This window comes from Pteropus medius, unplaced genomic scaffold (genome assembly GCF_902729225.1).
Source record: "Pteropus medius unplaced genomic scaffold, Ma_sr-lr_union100, whole genome shotgun sequence".
In the NCBI taxonomy this organism is placed as follows: domain Eukaryota; kingdom Metazoa; phylum Chordata; class Mammalia; order Chiroptera; family Pteropodidae; genus Pteropus; species Pteropus medius.
In genome coordinates, this window is record NW_024355327.1 from 4,185,077 (window position 1) to 4,205,354 (window position 20,278).

Consider the following 20,278-nt stretch of genomic DNA (forward strand, 5'->3'; position numbering starts at 1 on the left):
AACATGTTCATTAAAGTCAGATCTTCAGAAAGGTAGAGAAGCAGAAATAAGCAAATGACTTAATTTATATTGATGCCAAATTGGCCCTCGTTCACACCATTTGAGATTTTTATTCTACCTTCCAATGTGTAATTAGTTCTAACTTCACCTGACATTTTTGTTTTTTAGATGTTATTTATTTTTTTCGAATTGCTCTTATAATAATGAACTCTTCCTATATAGGTATGAAATCACCAGAAGAACAACTGGTGTATCTGCCACCGCAGGAGGCCTTTCCTAACGACCCTCGGGTAATAAGTAGACAGAGAAGTTCTGATTACCAGTTTCCATCCTCTCCATTTACAGACACACTAAAGGGCACCACCGAGGATGACGTGTTGACAGGTCAGGTGGTGACAGTGGAGGAGCAGTGTGTGCCAGCAGCAGAGCCGCCTGCAATGAGCGAAACCACAGAGAGGACAGTGTTAAGAGAATACAATCTCTTTTCTAGGAAGATAGAAGAGATTTTGACGCAAAAGAATGTTTCATATGTCAGTAGAATTTCCACACCTATCTTTTCAACACAAGAGAAGATGAAACGGCTTTCTGGGTTCATATATTCTAAGACTTCTAAAGCTGGCATACAGGAGTTTGTAGATGGCTTGCATGAGAAACTAAATACTATTATTATCAAGGCATCAGCCAGGGGTGGGAATTTGCCACCAGTCAGTCCTAACAATTCTAGTACTAAGATGACATTGAATCCTGTGGGAAGACATGTCATACCTGTTTGTTCAAGTGACTTCAACAGTAAACACCTTGAACCACTTTATAGTGATACTTTGAAAGACACCAACTCTAATGAGCAGCATTCCTCTTCAACTTTGGGTTTAACTGAAATAGAAGTGAACCAGCCACACCGTGCCACAGAGCTAATGGTGACTTCTGATCATACTGTACCTGGTGATATTGCTCAGGAACCAGTAGAAAAGGAAACAACAAAATCACCCAGTGATGTAAACATTTCTGCCCAGCCAGCTCTTTCAAATTTTATAAGCAAGTTAGAACCTGAAGTATTTAACAGTTTGGTTAAAATCATGAAAGATGTCCAGAAAAATACTGTGAAATTTTATATTCATGAAGAAGAAGAGAGTGTGCTCTGTAAAGAAATAAAGGTAACTAAATGAGAAGGTAATAGTAATGCTGGATAAACTTGTCTCGTTGAGTCTGACTTCTATAAAAAGGAATTTTTTTCTTTTTAAATGTTGACCATATACCTAATTTAATGTAGAGTGGAATAAAAGACTAGTAGTTCAACTAAATTGAAAACCTGTGATCTAAATATCTTAGAATTTAGAATCTTGTGTTATAGTGTTATTTTAAAGACTATTGTATACATACTGTAAATACCTTTAAACTGTTAATTCAAAGATTTTAAATGTTTCATACTTGGGTTTTTAATGAAGGGGAGGGAAAGATACAGAGGGTTAAAGGAAGTTGTCAGTGTTTACCTCATGTGGGATTTATCAATCAAATAGAAAAATAAAACTGTCCAGAGATGACCTAATGATGATATCTTTTGGTATTTATTGATACCCTGCTCATGTCAGGGTTCCATTCCCTGCAGCCCTTATTGATCAAAAAATATGATGATCTTGAAAGATTCCCCAATCACGAAAGATTCCTCTCTGCAAGGTATATATATTTTTGCTACTGAAGCTACAGAGTAGACAGTTGTTTCAGGTATTTTATATTAAAAAATACAATGTATTTATGTGTATAGAGATGCAAAATAGGTATGTAAATTATAACACATTGGAATAATTCTATGGATTTGTTATTAACCAGTTAGTATTTGCTAAACTATAGGATTTTAATTCTTTAAGGGAATGCTGTAGGTTTTAAAATAAAATGCCTGCTCCCTTTTGTGGAATTTACCATGATGAGTTTCTGACTGTTTTGTTAGAGGAAGCAGGAAACTGTAAGTGGCTTATAAGCCCAGAATTTGGCCCAGAAACTCCATGCTGCTGATGTGTCCTGAGGCTTTGTCAGTTTGGGAATCTCTTTGATGTCAGCATGTTTCATGTAGAATGCCCACGAGAACATGAAGAGCATGGAAATGAAGGAGGAAGCAGAGTGCTCAGTAACCATAGAATTCCCTGCAATTTCTTGGGATGATGAAACCAGACTTACTAGGAATTTGTTTGCATTTTTGCCTTGTATGACAAAGTGGAGCTTCTCAGTTTTTTTCCATGCCCAGCAACATAATTGCAAAACATGTTTGGGGCATACTCTTTGAGGCGTAGCTACACGTTGTTCTGGGCCTAGAAAATACATTTGGCCCAGGGCTCAGCATTACTCCATCTCCCTCCACATTTTTTAACTGATTGTAACACACAGGAAGTGAATTTACTTATGACTGGTGCTTTTAATTCATTCTTGCATAGAATAAATCATATTTCTGTTATTTAGAAAAGGATGCTCTGTGTTTTACAAATCTGATAGGAAATCAGACCGAAACTTTTAATATCCATTGGGAAATTTCCAGCAAAAATCTTACAATAGAATAAAAACTTTATGAATAAAATTTTAAGTTTCCTAAATATTTCTGGAGTCAAACTGATTTGTTATTGAATGAGTTAAACTGTCTTATCTAAAATGAACTTGCATTTAAAGCTACTTAAAGACAGACCACATATCATAAACTGGAGATAGTAATTTACCTGACTATAAGCTGCTCTGAGATCTGCCTAGAAACTTTACAGATTAGAGCAAATTAAACAATGTAGAAGATACTGCTTTAGTTTGGAGCTATATAGAAACATCTTCTTTGGGTATGATTCTTGTATACCGTTCTTAAAAGAACAGTAGACTGATTGTGAGGCAGGCTGGGTTTCGATTTACACTTATGTAACCAGCCATGCCAATTTGAGAAACTTAATCTGCTCCTGTGTCTGTTAAATGAGGAATGTGACCTCCAGGATCCTGCAGTTTGCTTCAGAGTTCAGGATTCTACCAGCAGGCAAAGAGCAAAGGGGATTCTGCCTGGACTACTGCCTTGTGTCCTTTGAAAGGCACTATTATGTCACCAGCATGGAGGGAGGTAATAAATGGGAGAGTCTATTTTGTTTGAAGGCATAAACTTGACAGATAAGGCATTGTACATACTGAAGTTTCTTATGAATGATTTTGGGGCTGTTGTGCATTAAATGAGCTATAGTGGTCACAAAAGTGTTTTGTAACTCTGAAGGAATATACCAGTAACATTGCTGCAAATAACCAAGGGCGGGCTTTGAAAGAAAAGGAAAATGGGAATGAGGGAACGGTTAATGATTGGGCTCTGGGTTGCCCAGAATAAGCAATGGAGCTAGGTTAAGAACCTCAGCTAATCCATTGTTCTTACAGTTCTTTTATTCCACACTGGCATTTTCTTGGCTTTGATTGCATAGCATTGTAACATTGTGACTGTGTCCATTTAAGCTGTGAGCTTTATTTATCTGTAAGAGTGGGTTTGATCTCTGAGCTCCTTAAAGTATAAGGTCATCATTAACAGTGTTTTAGCTTAAGTTTATATTTATCAGTTTATCTTGCAATTGTAGTGTTAAATGAATATTTGCACAAAAGCTTTTTAATGTTGATTTAGTTTTTTTTCTTTAACAGGAATATCTTATCAAATTAGGCAATACAGAATGTCATCCAGAACAGTTTTTGGAAAGAAGATCGAAATTAGATAAACTATTAATTATTATTCAAAATGAAGACATTGCAGGTTTCATTCACAAGGTAGACTATTAAGTCAGATTTACTACTTACTTTGGTTCTAAAAACACCCTTATAAAATCTTACAGTCTACTAAAGCTATTTATTTTTTTAAATATCCTCATATTAAAGGTGGTAAAACTTCAAGGTTGGGAAGTTTAGGGCTTGAGACCTAAACGACCCTTCTGTGACTCAGCTTGTAAGATTCAAGTTTGTACCCCTGTAAAATTTATTTAAAATTTAGGCTTCACATCAGACTTCCCTATCACCCAAGTAGTCAGGACTAAACATACTAACTCCTTGTGGGTCTGCTGACTCTTTCTATTGTTGTCATCTTCATTTGTATGTCATAGGCGAAACCTATTTTTACCCTCTTTGCCAAACCAGTCCCCCGTTCCCTTGGGTTTGGAGATACCCCATCCAGTCTTAAAAGCCTACCTCGAGTCCTGCCCTTCGAAGCCTTTCCTGGCTGTTCTAGTACATAGGCTCTTGCCCTAATTTAGACTATATTCACAGGGCCAGACAGGTTAACATTTTTCATTCTGTTTCCAGGTCTTTTGTGCTTTTTCCTTAGAGTGTTCTGTTCATGGTAGGTGTCCATTACATAAATGTTGGTTCATATATTTTGAAATAATGTTGGGAATATTATTTTGTGCTTGGCTTTTCAGAGGCAACACACTAATATAGGTGAGCCATATTACATTTCGTTAGACTTTTCTTGTAGGTTACTTCACGCTTGAGTGTGTCAGTTCATTCCCTTATCTGTCCTTATTTCTATTTTTATTTTGGTATTTAAATAGGTACCTGGCTTGGTGACTTTAAAGAAGCTCCCCTGCGTTAGTTTTGCTGGTGTTGATAGTCTGGATGATGTTAAAAATCATACATACAATGAATTATTTGTATCTGGAGGTTTTATTGTGTCTGATGAATCCATTCTAAATCCAGAAGTTGTCACAATTGGTAAGATTTATGCATTCTCTTGAGCATGTTATTTCTCGTCTTTTCTAGGTTTTTCTCAATAATGACTCACTCGTACTTTTAAATGTATTGTCCATTTTGCCAATAACAGATAAGTAGTACATTTCCATCATTTTCTTGAGTTTTTACTACCTCAAATTTCTTTCCAGTGTTTAGTCTATGCAAATCATTTCCTCAAAATTTGATGTAAAGCAAAGCTCTCTATACCTACGACATTTGAATCACTTCTGGTTTATTGTTATCAACATGTTCTTTTTTATAATGTATGGACCTAAAAGAATATATAGATCTCTTTCTCCCTTAGAGAAGGGAAAAAAGAAAAATACTACATAGGAATGTGTTTCTACACAGTATCACTAAACATTTCCTCTGTGATGAAGTTGTAGGTGACTTATTTATTGAATTTAAAATGAACTTCATTATCTCTAACAGAGAACCTTAAAAATTTTTTGACATTCCTCGAAGAACTTAGTACTCCAGAAGGAAAATGGCAATGGAAAGTCCACTGTAAATTTCAGAAAAAACTAAAGGAACTGGGCAGGTGAGATTTCAAAAATAACTATATAATGGTTGTTGACTTAACATTGTGTTCACAAAGGTTCTCTGTTTCTCTCTGTTTGTAGATTATAGATGCAGGCTCAGTATTTACAGATGTACTTAGCCCCAGCCATAAGAAAATGTGATACTGAATTATTCTAGCCTCTTTGCAAGTGGTATTCTTGTATAGATATTAGTTTGCTTAAGTTCTAGTTATGTAGATAGGTAAAATTGGTTTAATCTTTGCTACTTGGGAGTTTAGAATAATAACTAAAATGGAATAATCAATTTTTTTTTACTGAATTGTATATGCCAACTAGATCAGCTTCTCTCATAATTGTGGACTACATTATGCAGCTGGTTTAGTAACATCACATATACTGAGAGACAAGGATTAATCTCAGCATAAGAGGATTTGTGATAAGGACATTCATGTATGTAAACAGATGATTTTTAACATGCCCTGAAGTCACTTCTCAAAGTGTGAACCTTAGAGCACCAATCATTTTGAGAGGCTCCACAAATAATTATGTAATCAGTTGAGTGTGGGATATTGTATTTTACTACTAGAGTCTGTACGGTGTATTTACATATTTAAGGATCTGAGAAAGAGAAACTCTGTAGTAGTTTTACATTTTCTCAGCCAGCATTTCCTAAACTTAGACCACAAAGCATTTCTTCTAATACCTGTTGACGTTCCATGGTACACACTTAGGGAAATGCAGGCTTAAATAATTTTTTGGTATTTAACTTTTTGTAGTAATTCACTTTTTAAAAACTTGTTTTATCTTCAAATCATGTGAAATAGGCATCGTGTAAGTCTGTCATTATATAACATCTCAGTACTGAGGACCACAGGTCTAACTTCTACAAAGTTAGTACCCTCATTTTCCTGACAACAGTAATTTCTACCACTTGTTGCCTTGTGCTTGGAGGTATAGAAATAGCTTAGAGCCATATATTTTTAAAGGAAAGATTTATATTTTTTGGTCCATTTGTGCCCGTCATTAAAGATCTAAATTGGTGAAGCTAAAGAGAAGCGTAATTTATTAAATAAAATGGTTGGTTTGAGATTTTAGTCTACACTGAAGATGGCCCTCAGGCTTTGCACCCAAAGTCCCTTGACTTACATGTGGGTTGCACAGTTCTTGCTACTTCTCTCTCCTAAGCAGCACCCTTACATCAGGCAGTGGACTAAGCAGTGCATTTGTTATTGTCTCAAGTAAGAAATTATGGTTTCAATTTGAAGCAAAAATTTTGATACTAAATTTTAGAAAAGCAGGTCCAGATACTGAATTACTTAATTTTACAGATTGAACGCTAAAGCTCTAAGTCTGTTGACACTTTTGAATGTCTATCAGAAGAAACATCTGGTTGAAATTTTGTCATACCACAATTGTGATTCACAAACTCGAAATGCTCCAGAATTGGATTGCCTTATCAGACTTCAGGCTCAGAACATACAGCAACGACACATAGTCTTCTTAACAGGTAAAGAGAATGCTCTTAAATTTCCTACTATGAATATAGGAATGTCCATGAAAGGATTTTGTAGTGCTATGATGGGTATTGATAAGCTATGATTCTGCAAATGTGTAGGAAAGAATTTTGTGAGGAGACAGGCATCATTTGTCCATGTACATTTTCAAGAATTTTATACTTGGAATATTTTCTTTTTAATTTAGAAAAGAATATCAAGATGCTTTCCAGTTATACGGATAATGGGATAGTAGTTGCAACTGCTGAAGACTTTATGCAGAACTTTAAAAATCTTGTGGGCTATCACAACTCAATCACAGAAGAAAATCTTCCACTGCTTGGTGCTAATGAGAATCTTGAGTCACAGTCAGGTAACTTTTTAGTAGTTTTCATTTTCTTTAAGGCAGACAGAAAAAAAGGAACGGTTTTGTTCTTTTCATATAATGACTATTTTGAAACCACTCACCTCAGTGTAAACAGCTTCAGGGGAAGTGTTTTAAGGAATTTTATCACTCATATTTAGCATACACAAAATCTGCTCATTTATTATATTTTAGTGAATACAAGGCAGCTAAGAGTTTCTGCAGACTACTAATGTAGAGTAGGCATTTTTCTCTTTAAGGGTATTGTAAGCTTTATTGGTTGCTGTTATCAGCAAAGGGGTTATATTTTTTAAAAGGACAACAGATATGGGGATTTAGCAACTGGGCTATTAAAGCTCCCCAGATGTACAAAGATAGTTGGGATAGCCATAGCTTTAGTCTTTTGTGAGATGGCCTCTGCTTTGGTTCCAGGTTTTATGTAAAATGAAATGTGTATTTTTTTTTGATGAAAAGCAGAGATGATCGACCATTCCATAGAGCTAACCAGTCTAGTAGTAATCCAGTGAAGCTAGATGTCAGAATTTTTATTTTATATTTGTCTTGTCAAATACTGAATTACCGTATAACTTTAGATGCTGTTTTGACATTAACCCCTTTGGAGCTGGGAGTTGGGATTTCCCAACATTAAACGTGAACACATTTCGCAGAAGCTTTTAGCATCGGATTATCTGGACATTCACACCTAGTGTGAGTGTTGTGACTAAGTGAACTTGTGGCAGAAGACCAAGCTTTAAGGGATTGTGGACTTGCAGACCCTGACGCATTATATTGTGTGAGTAGTGTATAATTTTAAAACTTAAACAAATTGTGTATTTCAATAGAGGAGGACTTTTTGTTTTTTAAATGTAGCTCTTTTAGAAAACGATGAAAAGGATGAAGAGGATATGTCTCTGGATTCAGGGGATGAAATCTCACAAATAGAAGTATACAGCAATTTTCATTCAGAAATATTGGCGAAAGAGACCAAAGGATCACGTGGAACAGATCAAAAAAAGAATATTCAAATTGAGTTGCATTCGTCTCTTGACGTGCAAAAAAGTTTATTAGAAGATAAGACTTATCAAATTGATTCTGAAGAGAGAGCTTCTATTGATGTATGCTCTGAAGGACAGAACAGCAATTCGGCTGAACAAGATTCATATAGCAACTTTCAGGTTTACCACAGTCGATTAAATATGTCCCATCAGTTTAGTCATTTTAATGTTCTCACTCATCAGACATTTTTGGAGACACCATATGCCCTTTCATCAAGTCAGTCTCAAGAAAGTGAAAATTACTTTTTATCTGCTTATACTCAAAGCTTGGATGGAGATAAATCTCCATTAAGTTGGGGGAAAAGTGATTCTTCCAGGCCATATTCAAAAGAGAAATAATTACAGTAACTTTTCTTTTTTAAGTAGGTTAGGAATTTTTCTGTTTCTTAAAAGTGAATTAACAATTTATATTTCATTCTCTAAACAAAAGGTTTCTCATCTTTTCTTAAATGTTTTTTCCCCTCTTATTTAAATCATGATGGCCTGTAACAGTTGAAGCATATGAAAATTGATAAATAAATATATATTTTTAACATATATTGTACTTGAATTCTCATGTTGGCACTTTTAAGTTTTACATTTGTATGTCACCTGTACTTTGGCTTCAAATTGAAGTCTTTTTATATAAAACTAGATGTTTGCAAAAGGATAGTAAACAGCAGTGGCTTTACTTTTCTTCCTCTACCGTCAGATGACACCAACTACTTTTGCTGAGATGACTTGTATTTATTTTGATTTAAACTTTTGTATAGTGTTTTTATACAGGTATAAAGCCAGTGATGTTAATAATATTTACAGGCTCAATACCTCAAGATTTATCTAACAATGCAGTTTCATTTAGGTAATAAACTATGTACATAGGACTTAGGCCTTAAAACCAGGCAGCATTTTTTATCTTCAGACTTAACCATGTAAAAATTGCCCTATTGCTAAGATTTTGGTCAACTTTTTATTTGAGAGTACTTGATGATTGATTTTTCGGTGCCTGTGTGGCCCTTGAGTTACCCAAGTTTAATTTCATATTGTGAAAGATAAGTTCAGGCATTGGACAATTTGGAACAAACCCACTGCCTATAGATTTTCAAATTTGTAGTCATATATTTTTGAGGTGGTAAACACTTAATTGCTAGACTAAAAATAACTTTAAATTCACAAATTATCTGGTGGAGATAAATTGGTAAATTTTATACCCAATAACTGCCTATTACTAATGCAAATTGTAAATGTTTTTGAAAATGCAGTTCCTTTAATAAAAGTCATAAAAACTGGATTTGGAGGAAAGAAAAATTACCATGTTAGCCTAAACTGAATCTGGGTTACTTTAGTAAAAGTTGGGATGTATTAAGTCAAATTTTCCTTTGGTACCTCAAAAGAACTTGGAGTTCTACCCTTTTAAATCTTTTTATAGAACAAAATATATAAGTGGTATTTCAATTAATCAGCTACACATATAAAAAGTGTGGAAGAACATTGTTAACAGGTTAGAAACTCCAGATTGTGTAAGTAAGGTAAGTAGAAAGTTTTTATAGGACTTAAATACCCAGATTGTGACAGAGCAGAAAAATGTTTTTTTACTACTAAACTTTTACAAAAGTATCTTTTATTGTAAAATATATATATATACACAGCATTTTACTACATAATGTACATGTTTTAAATAAGTATAAAATAAATCTAGGCTATTTGAAAAATACAGTTAAGCAACGAGGACATTTATAATTGGAAGACAAATCAGATGTGAAGGATTTGATTCTCTACATTTAAAACGAAGAACTAAAATTCTCTTCTTGATTGGCAGCTAAAGGCATGAGATTAGTTTCCAACTCCCTTTGCTTCTGGAGAAGGCCCTGAAATCACATTGATATGTTAGTAAGGTGTGCAGCAGATTTGCAGATTATTCCTTTTTTATATTTTTATCCTGTTAATTTGGAGTTCTATTTAGATACATGGCTACGGTTTAAGCTTTGTCATCTTAAATTTTAATCACTCAAAACTTTAGTAATTCTCACACTAGACTTCTTCACTTGGATATTGTATAGCTATGACATATTTTGCAAGATTCTATTTTTAGGATAACCAATAGAGGTGACTTTTCCTAAAACCAAGTCTCCACAACTAACTATGGGGCTAAAATTCTCTTCTTCCTGTTTCCCAAATGCTCTACTATTTATCTTGCCTGCACTAACAGTAGTGGCTAATACAAGGCCCTGCCAAAATAACAAGTGGGTGAAGGTATACTTTGCATTCCTTGATTTTTGTCTCCACTAAACTAGAAGTTTTAAGTAAAACTTTTAGTGATTTATCAAACTTGAGTTACATAACTCTATGCAACCAAAGCTAGCCTTTAAAAAACTACTTTTCATCATAATCCTGGGTTAGAGTTATTTTCTAGAAAGAATTGGTAAAGCAACACCCGAATCAACAATTTGAAATGCCAAGAGGCACTGGTAAATGACTGAATGTGGACAAAAACACTCCTAAAATGGCAAGTGTATTTTCCCCAAATACAAAAAGTACACTGGGAATCAAAACTGCAGAACCAATTTTGCAAACCACTATATTTTTTAAGCCTAGGGGTAGGTTTTTGTAAAGCCTGCTGATGGAGAAAAATTATAGCCTTAAATATTGGATGTGTTACCTGATTTCATTTTTACCTGACCAAGATAAGAAGTCACAAAGATTGGGATAAAAAGTAGTCTGGTGAGTAAGGTTATATGTGTAATTTCACACTGAATTATATTATTCTTTGGAACTTGCATCAATGTTCTGTTCCAAACACTGCCAACACATTTAAAAACGTAAACTGCATTACTAAGAGTTAAAGCATAATTGTATACTTTTTGCTTTTGGTTTTAGGGCCTTGAGTATATTTTATTGTTCAAATGTATGCATTTTTCATTCAATAAAATTGTCTTAATAGTTGAACTGTCTCATGATTTTATACTTGAAATTCTTAAAGACGGCAAGGCAAAGCAAACTGGAAAAAAGTCGTTTTATTTCCATGAGGCCATAAAACGCCTAGTTGGTTATATGATTTATGTTATGGGACTTTACAGCCATTCCAACACACAGCCCTTCACCAGCCATATACAGAAAAACGGTCACACATCTGGTGAAAAAGCTCATACCTGTCTCAATTCTGATAGTCCCTTCAAGATTGCTTGCTGTCGATCCCTGTTTTTCACCAAGTTAGGATTAAGAAGTGGGTCCCTGACATAGTCAGAGTCAAGTAGCTGTCGTCGTTCCTGGTCACAGTCTAAAGGCAGATAAAAATGACAAAAGTCAAATACATTCCTAATATGATATAACCCTACACTGAAGTAATCCTAAGGATGCATTAATTTATATTCTAGGAAGGCATCGAGCAAAATTTAATAAATATTCAATTAAAAGTTTAGTAATGGATCCCCAAACCTGGGGCAAACCTTATTATGACACTTTCTAGAACTAAGAACAGGAATACCACTTTGGATTTTGAATTTACAGTTATGAGGGGAGAATACTTAAGATTTACTTACCATGTAGAGTTTGGTACTGAGGATCTTCCTGGGTTAAAGGCCTAGACAGTGGTGCATCTGGATCAAGGTAATAGATCTCATTGGTTCGGACATAGGGAATAAAGTGGGATGGTTCAGAAATCCTAGATGATAATTCTGTTTGATTGCCTCTTGAGATCACGTTCTCTTTCTCATAATTACTCTTTTTTAGTGTCTGAGTTAGTTGTTGTGTTCTATTTTTCACAAGTGATGGAGACCTATGTTTTTCAAAAAAGTACAAGTAGGGACTAAGAAGGTTTAATGCAAAACTATTTTAGATTAAGCATATCTACTCTTTAATTACATTTCGATTTATCCTGAATGTACCTATAATACCTTTAGAAATAGAATGGGACTGAGTTTTTACTAGTACTTGCTAAAGACACATACACTCTACTGGGGAAAACTACTAGATCCTGAGGCTCAATGTTAACTTGAGCCTAATGTTTCTCCTTAAATAATTCATCATAAATTAAAGTATTTACTATCTGACCTAAACTTGCTGTTAGAGCCACATTCTGAGATAACTAAACCAGCTGGTTCATGAACACAGATGATATAAAAATTCTAAGTTTCAAATCTCCCATTGGTTAACAATTTCCCATCCCTACCAGTCATTTCTTCCCTTCCCCCTCAATCCAAGCAGAATGTCTTGGATTGACATTTTGTAGCTAAGTCTGGAGATAACAGAAAATATCACCCACATTCCTGCCTAGAATGCTTAAGCTCAGTCACTTGGGTCTTCAAAATCTAGATAAAATGCCAGTCATCCTTTCCTTAAACCTCTACTCACCTGGAAGTCACACACTTTCCTGTTTCTGTCTTCATATGCATATATGCTTGACCTTACCTATATTTTGAGCAAATATTTTCTCTCTTGTACTGCACAGAAAGCATTAAGTAGCTATGGAATCATCCTATCCATAACATACCTTTCTTTGCTGAAAGAATTAATTTTCAAATGTTCTTCCTCCTAAAAGATGGATAAATGCAGAAAGGAGTTACAGTATTTCCACATGTCCACACAAACACTTTGTAAGTTATTTATTGAAATAATCAGAATATTTGAATAATAGATACTAGATAATGGGATAGAGAGACTTCATATTTTTCCAGAGTCAGAACCAATCCGGTAATTCCTGATCTTATAAATTATCCTGTCTAAATGGACCATAAACAAGTTTTGAATGGCTATTTGAATAAAGAATAGCATTAATCTAGACAAGGTTTATGTGTAAACTTTTTCTATAAAGGTCCAGATATTAAAATACTTGGCTTTGTAAGTCATGTGATCTCTGCTGTAACCACTCTTAACTAAATTTAACAGCTGTTGTGTGAAGCCAGCCAAAGATAATGCATGAAAGAATGAGTGTGGCTATATTTTTATATAACTTTATTTACAAAAGCAGGCAGCAGGATGGATTTGCCCATGGGACACAGTTTGCCAAACTCTGGTATAAACTCAAGCAGATTTCTAGAATGCCTATTTAGATACAGAACAGCCTTGTCAAAAGATGCATGAGGGGAACTGTTTTCCATCAAGAAACAGCAATACATGCTTTAAGGTATATATTTTTTAAGACAGAAGAGTTATACCTTTTTGACTAGATGCCACCTGAACTTTGATTCAGTTTCTTGATGAGATGAATGAAGAATTTCTGGTGACGTGCCTCTATTTTGAGAGAGGTGTCCAAGATTATTTCTTTCTACCAAATGAAGCAGTTCCATTTGCCTTCTTACTTTTTTTTCTTCTCTCTGCTTTTGAAGCTGTTTAGGGTACTTTTCTGATGCTGGAATATACCTTTTAAGTGGCTTATTTATATTCCAATCAGGCTTTTTAGGACATTTCTTCATATGTTTTGTTTGTTTCTCTGTTCTTGTAAATTGACTATACTGATCATTATACCAACTGTTTTCTTTTTCTAAGTTGGCTCCTCTTTTCTCACTTAGTACTTGCTTATTTTTCTTAGTGTTAAACTGTTCATTAAAATCTGCAGAAATCTCCGGAGATGAACAATTTATAATTCCTTTCGTTATTACTGATCCACAGTGTGATTCTGCATTGTTGATTATTGCAGTATTTAAATCATCTAAAAGAAAAAGCTTCAGATGATTTTTTCAAGTTGTGGTTAAAATATACATAACAAAATTTACCATTTTAACCATTTTTTCAAAGGCAAGCATTTTACTAGTTAACTGCTCTCCAAAACATTTTTCTTCAATTTTCAAAACAAATTCTATACTCATGAAACAGCTCCCCATTTCTCTCTCTCCCCAGGCCCTAACAACCACCATTCTACTTTCTATTTCTATGACTTTGACTACTCTAAGTACCTCATATAAGTGGAGTTGCACTGTGTTTGTCTTTTTGTGACTGGCTTATTTCACTTAGCGTAATGTCCTCAAAATTCGTCTATGTTGTTAGCATGGCCAGAATTGCCTCCCTTTTTATATACACTGTATGTATATACCAGATTTTGTTTATCCATTCATCTGTCAAGGGACACAGGTTGCTTCTACCTTTTTGGCTATTGTGAATAATGCTGCTAGATCATACGGTAATTACACTTTTAATTTTATGAAGAAATGCCATATTGTTTTGCACAACAGTCCTAATCCCTCCAAATCCTCCATTAAATCATTTTAAGTGTTCAATTCAGTGGCATCGAGCATACCTATAATGCCACACAATTCTAGACCCTTTCATCACCCCAAATAAACCCTGCAGCCCCTACTAAGCAGAAACTCATTTCCACATATCTCTTCTCATTTTCCCCACTCCGACAGGTGCCATCTTCTTACTCCCCCTCTGCCTCATTCCAACGGTCACATGCCAACTTCACACTCTGCCCCATTGCAGAGAACCAGTATTTCCTGGAGCAGAAACTTTATACATGTCTGGTGTCTCATTTTTTTGCAGCTTCTACTAGAGGGACACCCGTTGATGGCCTGGCTCTGGAGGCATTCTTGGGTCCCATGGGACTGTGACAATTGAAGAGACAGTTCTTAGCAAACTACTGCCCCAGGGCACTGTGAGCTCAGCAGACTGAAACACCCACAGGCTTTCTGAGAAAGAGGCCTATATGCTTCTCCAGGAGGTTTGGCCTGAGGGGCAGGATTCTAGTTTGGCACACATCTGGAGCCTACATAGGGCTCTTAGGGAATGGAGGCCAGTAGATTCAGCCTTTGCACTCTTCCTCTGCCTTGCTACAGCTTGCTGCTATCTCCCCAAAAGTAGCTTATACCTTTGTATGGAGCCCTGAATTTTACAGCTCCACCAGAAGATTCCTCTGCATTGTCTGGCTCTGGTGGCCAATAGGCTTATGCTCACAGGTCTCACAGGTCCCACTGTAACCAATGGAGAAAGTTTTAAATAGCTAGCACTCCCAGAGCACAGCAAGAGGCCACAGACTCGAGTTCAATCTTTCTGTCAAAGAGGCCTATTAGCTAATCATCATAGCTACAGCATGATGGGCAGGCTTCAAATTAAACACACATTTAAGGGCTGACTATAATCCTTTCCCAAGACCTCAGAAGGCAAGTACCATCTTCACACTCTCCTTTTGCTGAGCTCCAGAGCTCCAGTATCTTTTGGACAGGAGCACTTACATGCCTTCGATGCCCCAGTTTTTATGTCATGCCCTGGTTTCTGCAGCTACTGCCCAAGGGATGTCCCTTGATCACCTGACTATGGTGGCCAGGGAGGCTTACATTCTGGGTGCCTCAAGACTGTAACAATTGGAGAGTCAGTTCTTGGCAGGTTAACACCCAAGGAACTGCACAGACAGCAGACTGAAACACACCCCATCCTGTAAAAGAAGCCTATTTGCTTGTCCTGCAGCTTCTCTGCCCTAGGGGCAGGCTTCAGGTTTGGGACACATCTAGAGGCCTACTGAGGTGCTCTCAGGGAACACAAGATAGTGGACACCACCTCTGTGCTCTCCCTCTGCCTCACTAACGCTCACCAATATTTCCAGAAAGGAGATTATTCATCTGGAGCCCTGATATTTGCAACTACCACCCAGGAGACATCTCCAGATTGCCTGGCTCTGGTGGCCAACCAGGAAATAATGCTTCCAGTCCCACAGGATTGTATATATTTGCATACTTTAAAAACTGCTGCTTGAGGGTCTGGTTTCCAATCAGCCTGAATCTAGGTGCTCCCATTTGGGACACTGACAGATTTGGGCATACCCTCAACTACTGGGAGCTAGTAAAAAAAAAAAAAGTAGGCTGCTTGGACAATCACACAGGTTTGAGAGACAACCAAGAGGATAGGGTTGAATGATAAGGTTTATCTAAGGTCATACCTTCAAGAAGTGGCTGTAAATTTAATGCAGAGAAACCAACACAGAGAGTCCAGCAAAATGAAATAGAGGAATCTGTTCCAAATTTAAAAAATGAGATAAAACCTCAGAGAGAAAAAAAAAACACCTTAATGAAACAGATAAGTAATTTACCTGATAAAGAGTTCAAAGTAATGGTCATAAAGATGCTCCAAACTCAAGAGAAGAGTGGATAGACACAGTGAGAACTTCAACAGAGAAAATATATGTACCAAACAGAAGTCACAGAACTGAAGAATAACTGATCTAAAAAAATACACTAGAGGGGTTCAACGGTAGACTGGAAGAATCAAGAAAAGATAAGTGAACTCGAAGATAGAGCAGTGGAACTCATTTGATCAGAGCAGCAAAAAGAAAAAAGACCAAAAATAAATTAAGATAGCTTAAGGGACTTATGTAAAAAATCAGGCAGATTAACATTCGCATTATAAAGGGCCTAGAAGAAAAAGAGAAAACAGCAGAAAACTTATTTGAAGAAACAATGACTAAAAACTTCCCTAACCTGAGGAAGGAAACTGACTCCCAGATCCAAGAAGCCCAAAATGCTCCAAAGAAGATGAATCCAGACAGACTCCCACAAAGACACATTATAATTAAAATGCCAAAAGTTAAAGACAAAGAGAGAATCTTAAAAGCAGCAAAACAACTTGTTACATACAAGGGAAATCTCATAAGACTATGAGATTTTTTTCAGCAGAAATTGCAGGTTAGAAGGTACTGGCATGATATATTCAACATGCTGAAAGAAAAAAAAAATTCCAACCATGAATACTCTATCCAGCAAAGTAATCATTCAGAACTGAAAGAAAGTTTTCCAGACAAACAAAAGTTAAGGAGTTCATCACCATTAAACAGGCCTTACAATGAATGTTAAAGGGAATTTTTTAAGATAAAAAGAAAGGGGACTAATTGGCAACAAGAAAATGTATGAAAGTATGAACTGCAACAGTAAACATTAATATATATAGTAAAGGTAGTGGGTTAGTCATTTGCAAAAATCTAGTATAAAGATTGAAAGACAAAAGCAGTAAAAATAACTATGACTATAATAGTTAAGAGATGTACAAGATAATATGATGTAAAATAAGACATCAAAAAGAAAATGTAGGGGGAAAGTAAAAATGTAGAGCTTTAGAATGAGTTCACGCTTAAGCTGTTATCTACTTAAAATAGACTTATAAATATCAGTTGTTGTATGTAATCCTCATGGTAACCACACAGCAAAAGCCTATAGTAGATACACAACAGATAAAGAGAAAAGAATCTAAGCATACCACTAAAGAAATCATCAAAACACAAAGAGAATAAAAAAAAAAGCACAGAGTGAAACTACAAACAACCAGAAAATAATTAACAAAATGGCAATAAGTATATAACTCTCAATAATTACTTTAACTGTAAATAGACTAAATTTTCCAATCCAAAGACAAAGAATGGATATAAAATTAAGACCTACCTACAGCAGACCCATTATCTGCAGGGGATGTATTCCAAGATCCCCAGTGGAAGCCTAAAACCACAGATAGCACTAAACCCTATGTATACTATGTTTTTTCCTCTACATACATGCACTTTAAGGCTTCTCTTTGGCATATCCCAATTGTGAGAATCACTGTGTTGTGCTTTGGGGCCATTATTAATTAAGTAAAATACAGGTTACTTGAACACAAGCACTGTAATACTGATCTGATAACCAAGATGGCTACAAGTGACTGATGGGTGGGTAGCATATACAGCGTGGATATGCTGGACAACAATCTGACTCATGTCCTAAGCAGGATGGCACAAGATTTCATTATGCTAGTCAGAATGGTGCAATTTAAAACTTAAAAATTATTTATTTCTGGAATTTTCCATTTAAAACTTTTGGACCACAGTTGACCACAGTTAACTGAAACCACGTTAAGAAAATATGTGGATAAGGGAAGACTACTGAATATGCTACTTGCAAGAGACCCACTTCAGATATAACGACACACACAAAATCAAAGTGAAGGGATGGAAAAAGATATCCCATGCAAATGAAAACAAAAAGAAAGCAGGGGTAGCTATATTGATGTCAGACAAAATAAACCTTAAAACTAAGACTAATAAGAGTCAAAGAAGGGCATTACATAATGATGAAATATATAAATGATAACTATATAAAGCACATATTAACAGACATAAAGGGAGAAATAACAATGTAATAATAGTAGGAGACTTTAATACCCCACTTACAATCATCCAAACAAATACAGTAAGAAAACATTCACCTTGCATGACATGTTAGACCAGATGTATTTCACAGACATATACAGAACATTCCATCCAAAGGCAGCAGAATACAGATTTTTTTCAAGTGCACATAGAACATTCTGAATCCAGGATAGATCATATGTTAGGTCACAAAACAAGTCTTTAATAAATTTATGAAGCACTCTGACTACAAATGAATTACAAGAAAACTGGGAAATTCACAAATATCAGAAGATTAAACAACATACTACTACTGAACAACCAATGGGTCAAAGAAGAAACCAAGAGAATTTCAAAAAATACCCTGAGACAAATTAAAATGGAAATACAACACACCAAAACTTATGGGATGCAGTAAAAGCAGTTCTAAGAGGGAAGTTCATCACAATAAGTGCCTATATCAAAAAACAAGATAAATCTCAAATTTATTTTACACCTCATTAACGAGAGAAAAAAATGAAAATCAAAGTTAGGAGAAGTAAGGAAATAAAGAACACAATGGAAATAAATAAAATAGAGACTAAAAAGACAATAGAAAAGATCAATGAAACTAAGAGCAGGTTCTTTGAAAAGATAAGAAAAACTGACAAACCTTTAGTTAGACTCACCAAGAAAAAAAAAGAAAGGACTCAAATAAATAAAATAAAAAATGAAAGAGATGTGCAACTGAAACCATGGAAATACAAAGGATCATAAGAGACTACTATTAACAATTATATACTAACAAATTTGACAACCTAGAAGAAATGGATGAATTCCTAAAGACATTAAACCTACCAAGACTGAATCTTGAAGAAGTAAAAACTTGGAACAGACCTATTACTCATAACGAGACTGAGTAATCAAAATCCTCCCAACGAACAAAAGCCCAAGACCAGACAGCTTCACTAGTGAATTCTACCAAACATTCAAAGAATTATTACCAATTATTACAGAAGAAGAGGAAATGCTTCCAAACTAATTTTATGAGACCAGCATTATTACCCCGATACCAAACCAAACAAATATACCATGAAAAAGTAAAATTACAGGGCAATATCTCTGATGAACATAGATGTAAAACTCCTCAACAAAATATTAGTAAAGTGAATTTAACAATACATTAAAAGGATTATACACTCTGATCAAGTGGTATTTATTTTAGAGATTCAAGGTTTAGTACCCACAAATCAATCAACGAGATACATCACATTAACAAAATGAAGTATAAAGATCATACATCAAAAGATGGAGAAAAAGTATTTGACAATATTCAACAAAGAAAGTATAGAGAGAATGTACCTCAACATAATAAAGGCCACATGTGACAAGCCCACAGCTAACATACTCAGTGGTAAAAAACTGAAAGCTTTTTCTTAAGATCAGGAACAACACAGGATGCCCGCTCGCACCACTTTTATTTAACATAGTAATGAAAGTCCTAGCCAAGACAATTAGGCAAGGGAAATAAATAAAGGACATCCAAACTGGTAAATAATAGGTAAAATTGTCACTATTTACAGATAACATATTATATATAGAAAATCCTAAAGACACCACCAAAAAACAAAAATGTTAGAACAAATGAATTCAGTAAAGTTGCAGCATACAAAATCAATTATACAAAAATCTGTTGCAGTTCTAGACACTAATAACAAACTAATCAGAGAGAGAAAGAAAACAATCACATTTATAATCGCATTAAAAAGAATAAAATACCTAGGAATAAATTTAAACAAGGAGGTGAAAGACCTGTACACTGAAAATTGTAAGACATTAATGAAAGAAATTAAAAAAGACACAAATAAATGGAAAACTAGTCTGTGTTCTGTATTAATTTTAACAATTAATATTGTTAAAATTTTCATACTACCCAAAATGATCTACAGATTCAACACAATCCCTATCGAACCCCAGTGGCATTTTTCATAGAAATAAAACAAACAATCCTAAAATTTGTATTAACCCACAAAGACCCTGAATAGCCAAAGTAATCTTGAGAAAGAACAAGTGTGTGTGTGTGTGTGCGC

General features: G+C 35.1%; 2 protein-coding genes across 12 annotated transcripts in view; one reads left to right on the plus strand and one right to left on the minus strand.

Annotated features, from left to right (window-relative positions):
• TASOR (transcription activation suppressor) overlaps window positions 1–8,800 on the plus strand; it is a 42,383-nt gene extending 33,583 nt beyond the window's left edge. For 2 of the 8 annotated variants that reach the window (XM_039858546.1, XM_039858547.1), the window contains 7 exons: window positions 223–1,154; window positions 3,640–3,762; window positions 4,539–4,698; window positions 5,149–5,257; window positions 6,566–6,744; window positions 6,939–7,103; window positions 7,688–8,798. In XM_039858546.1, the coding sequence (XP_039714480.1) occupies window positions 223–1,154; window positions 3,640–3,762; window positions 4,539–4,698; window positions 5,149–5,257; window positions 6,566–6,744; window positions 6,939–7,103; window positions 7,688–7,743 (1,724 nt within the window). In that variant the 3' untranslated portion in view covers window positions 7,744–8,798. Of the gene's footprint in view, window positions 1–222; window positions 1,155–3,639; window positions 3,763–4,538; window positions 4,699–5,148; window positions 5,258–6,565; window positions 6,745–6,938; window positions 7,104–7,687 lie in introns of all 8 variants that reach the window. The other 6 variants (XM_039858544.1, XM_039858545.1, XM_039858542.1 and 3 more) reach the window with 5 other exon arrangements.
• Window positions 8,801–9,727: 927 nt separating this feature from the next.
• CCDC66 (coiled-coil domain containing 66) overlaps window positions 9,728–20,278 on the minus strand; it is a 44,626-nt gene continuing 34,075 nt past the window's right edge. For all 4 annotated transcript variants that reach the window (XM_039858550.1, XM_039858552.1, XM_039858553.1 and 1 more), the window contains 5 exons: window positions 13,282–13,775; window positions 12,618–12,658; window positions 11,668–11,903; window positions 11,278–11,405; window positions 9,728–9,996 (listed from right to left, as the gene is read on the minus strand). In XM_039858550.1, coding sequence (XP_039714484.1) covers window positions 9,910–9,996; window positions 11,278–11,405; window positions 11,668–11,903; window positions 12,618–12,658; window positions 13,282–13,775 — 986 coding nt within the window. In that variant the 3' untranslated portion in view covers window positions 9,728–9,909. The remainder of the gene's footprint in view (window positions 9,997–11,277; window positions 11,406–11,667; window positions 11,904–12,617; window positions 12,659–13,281; window positions 13,776–20,278) is intronic.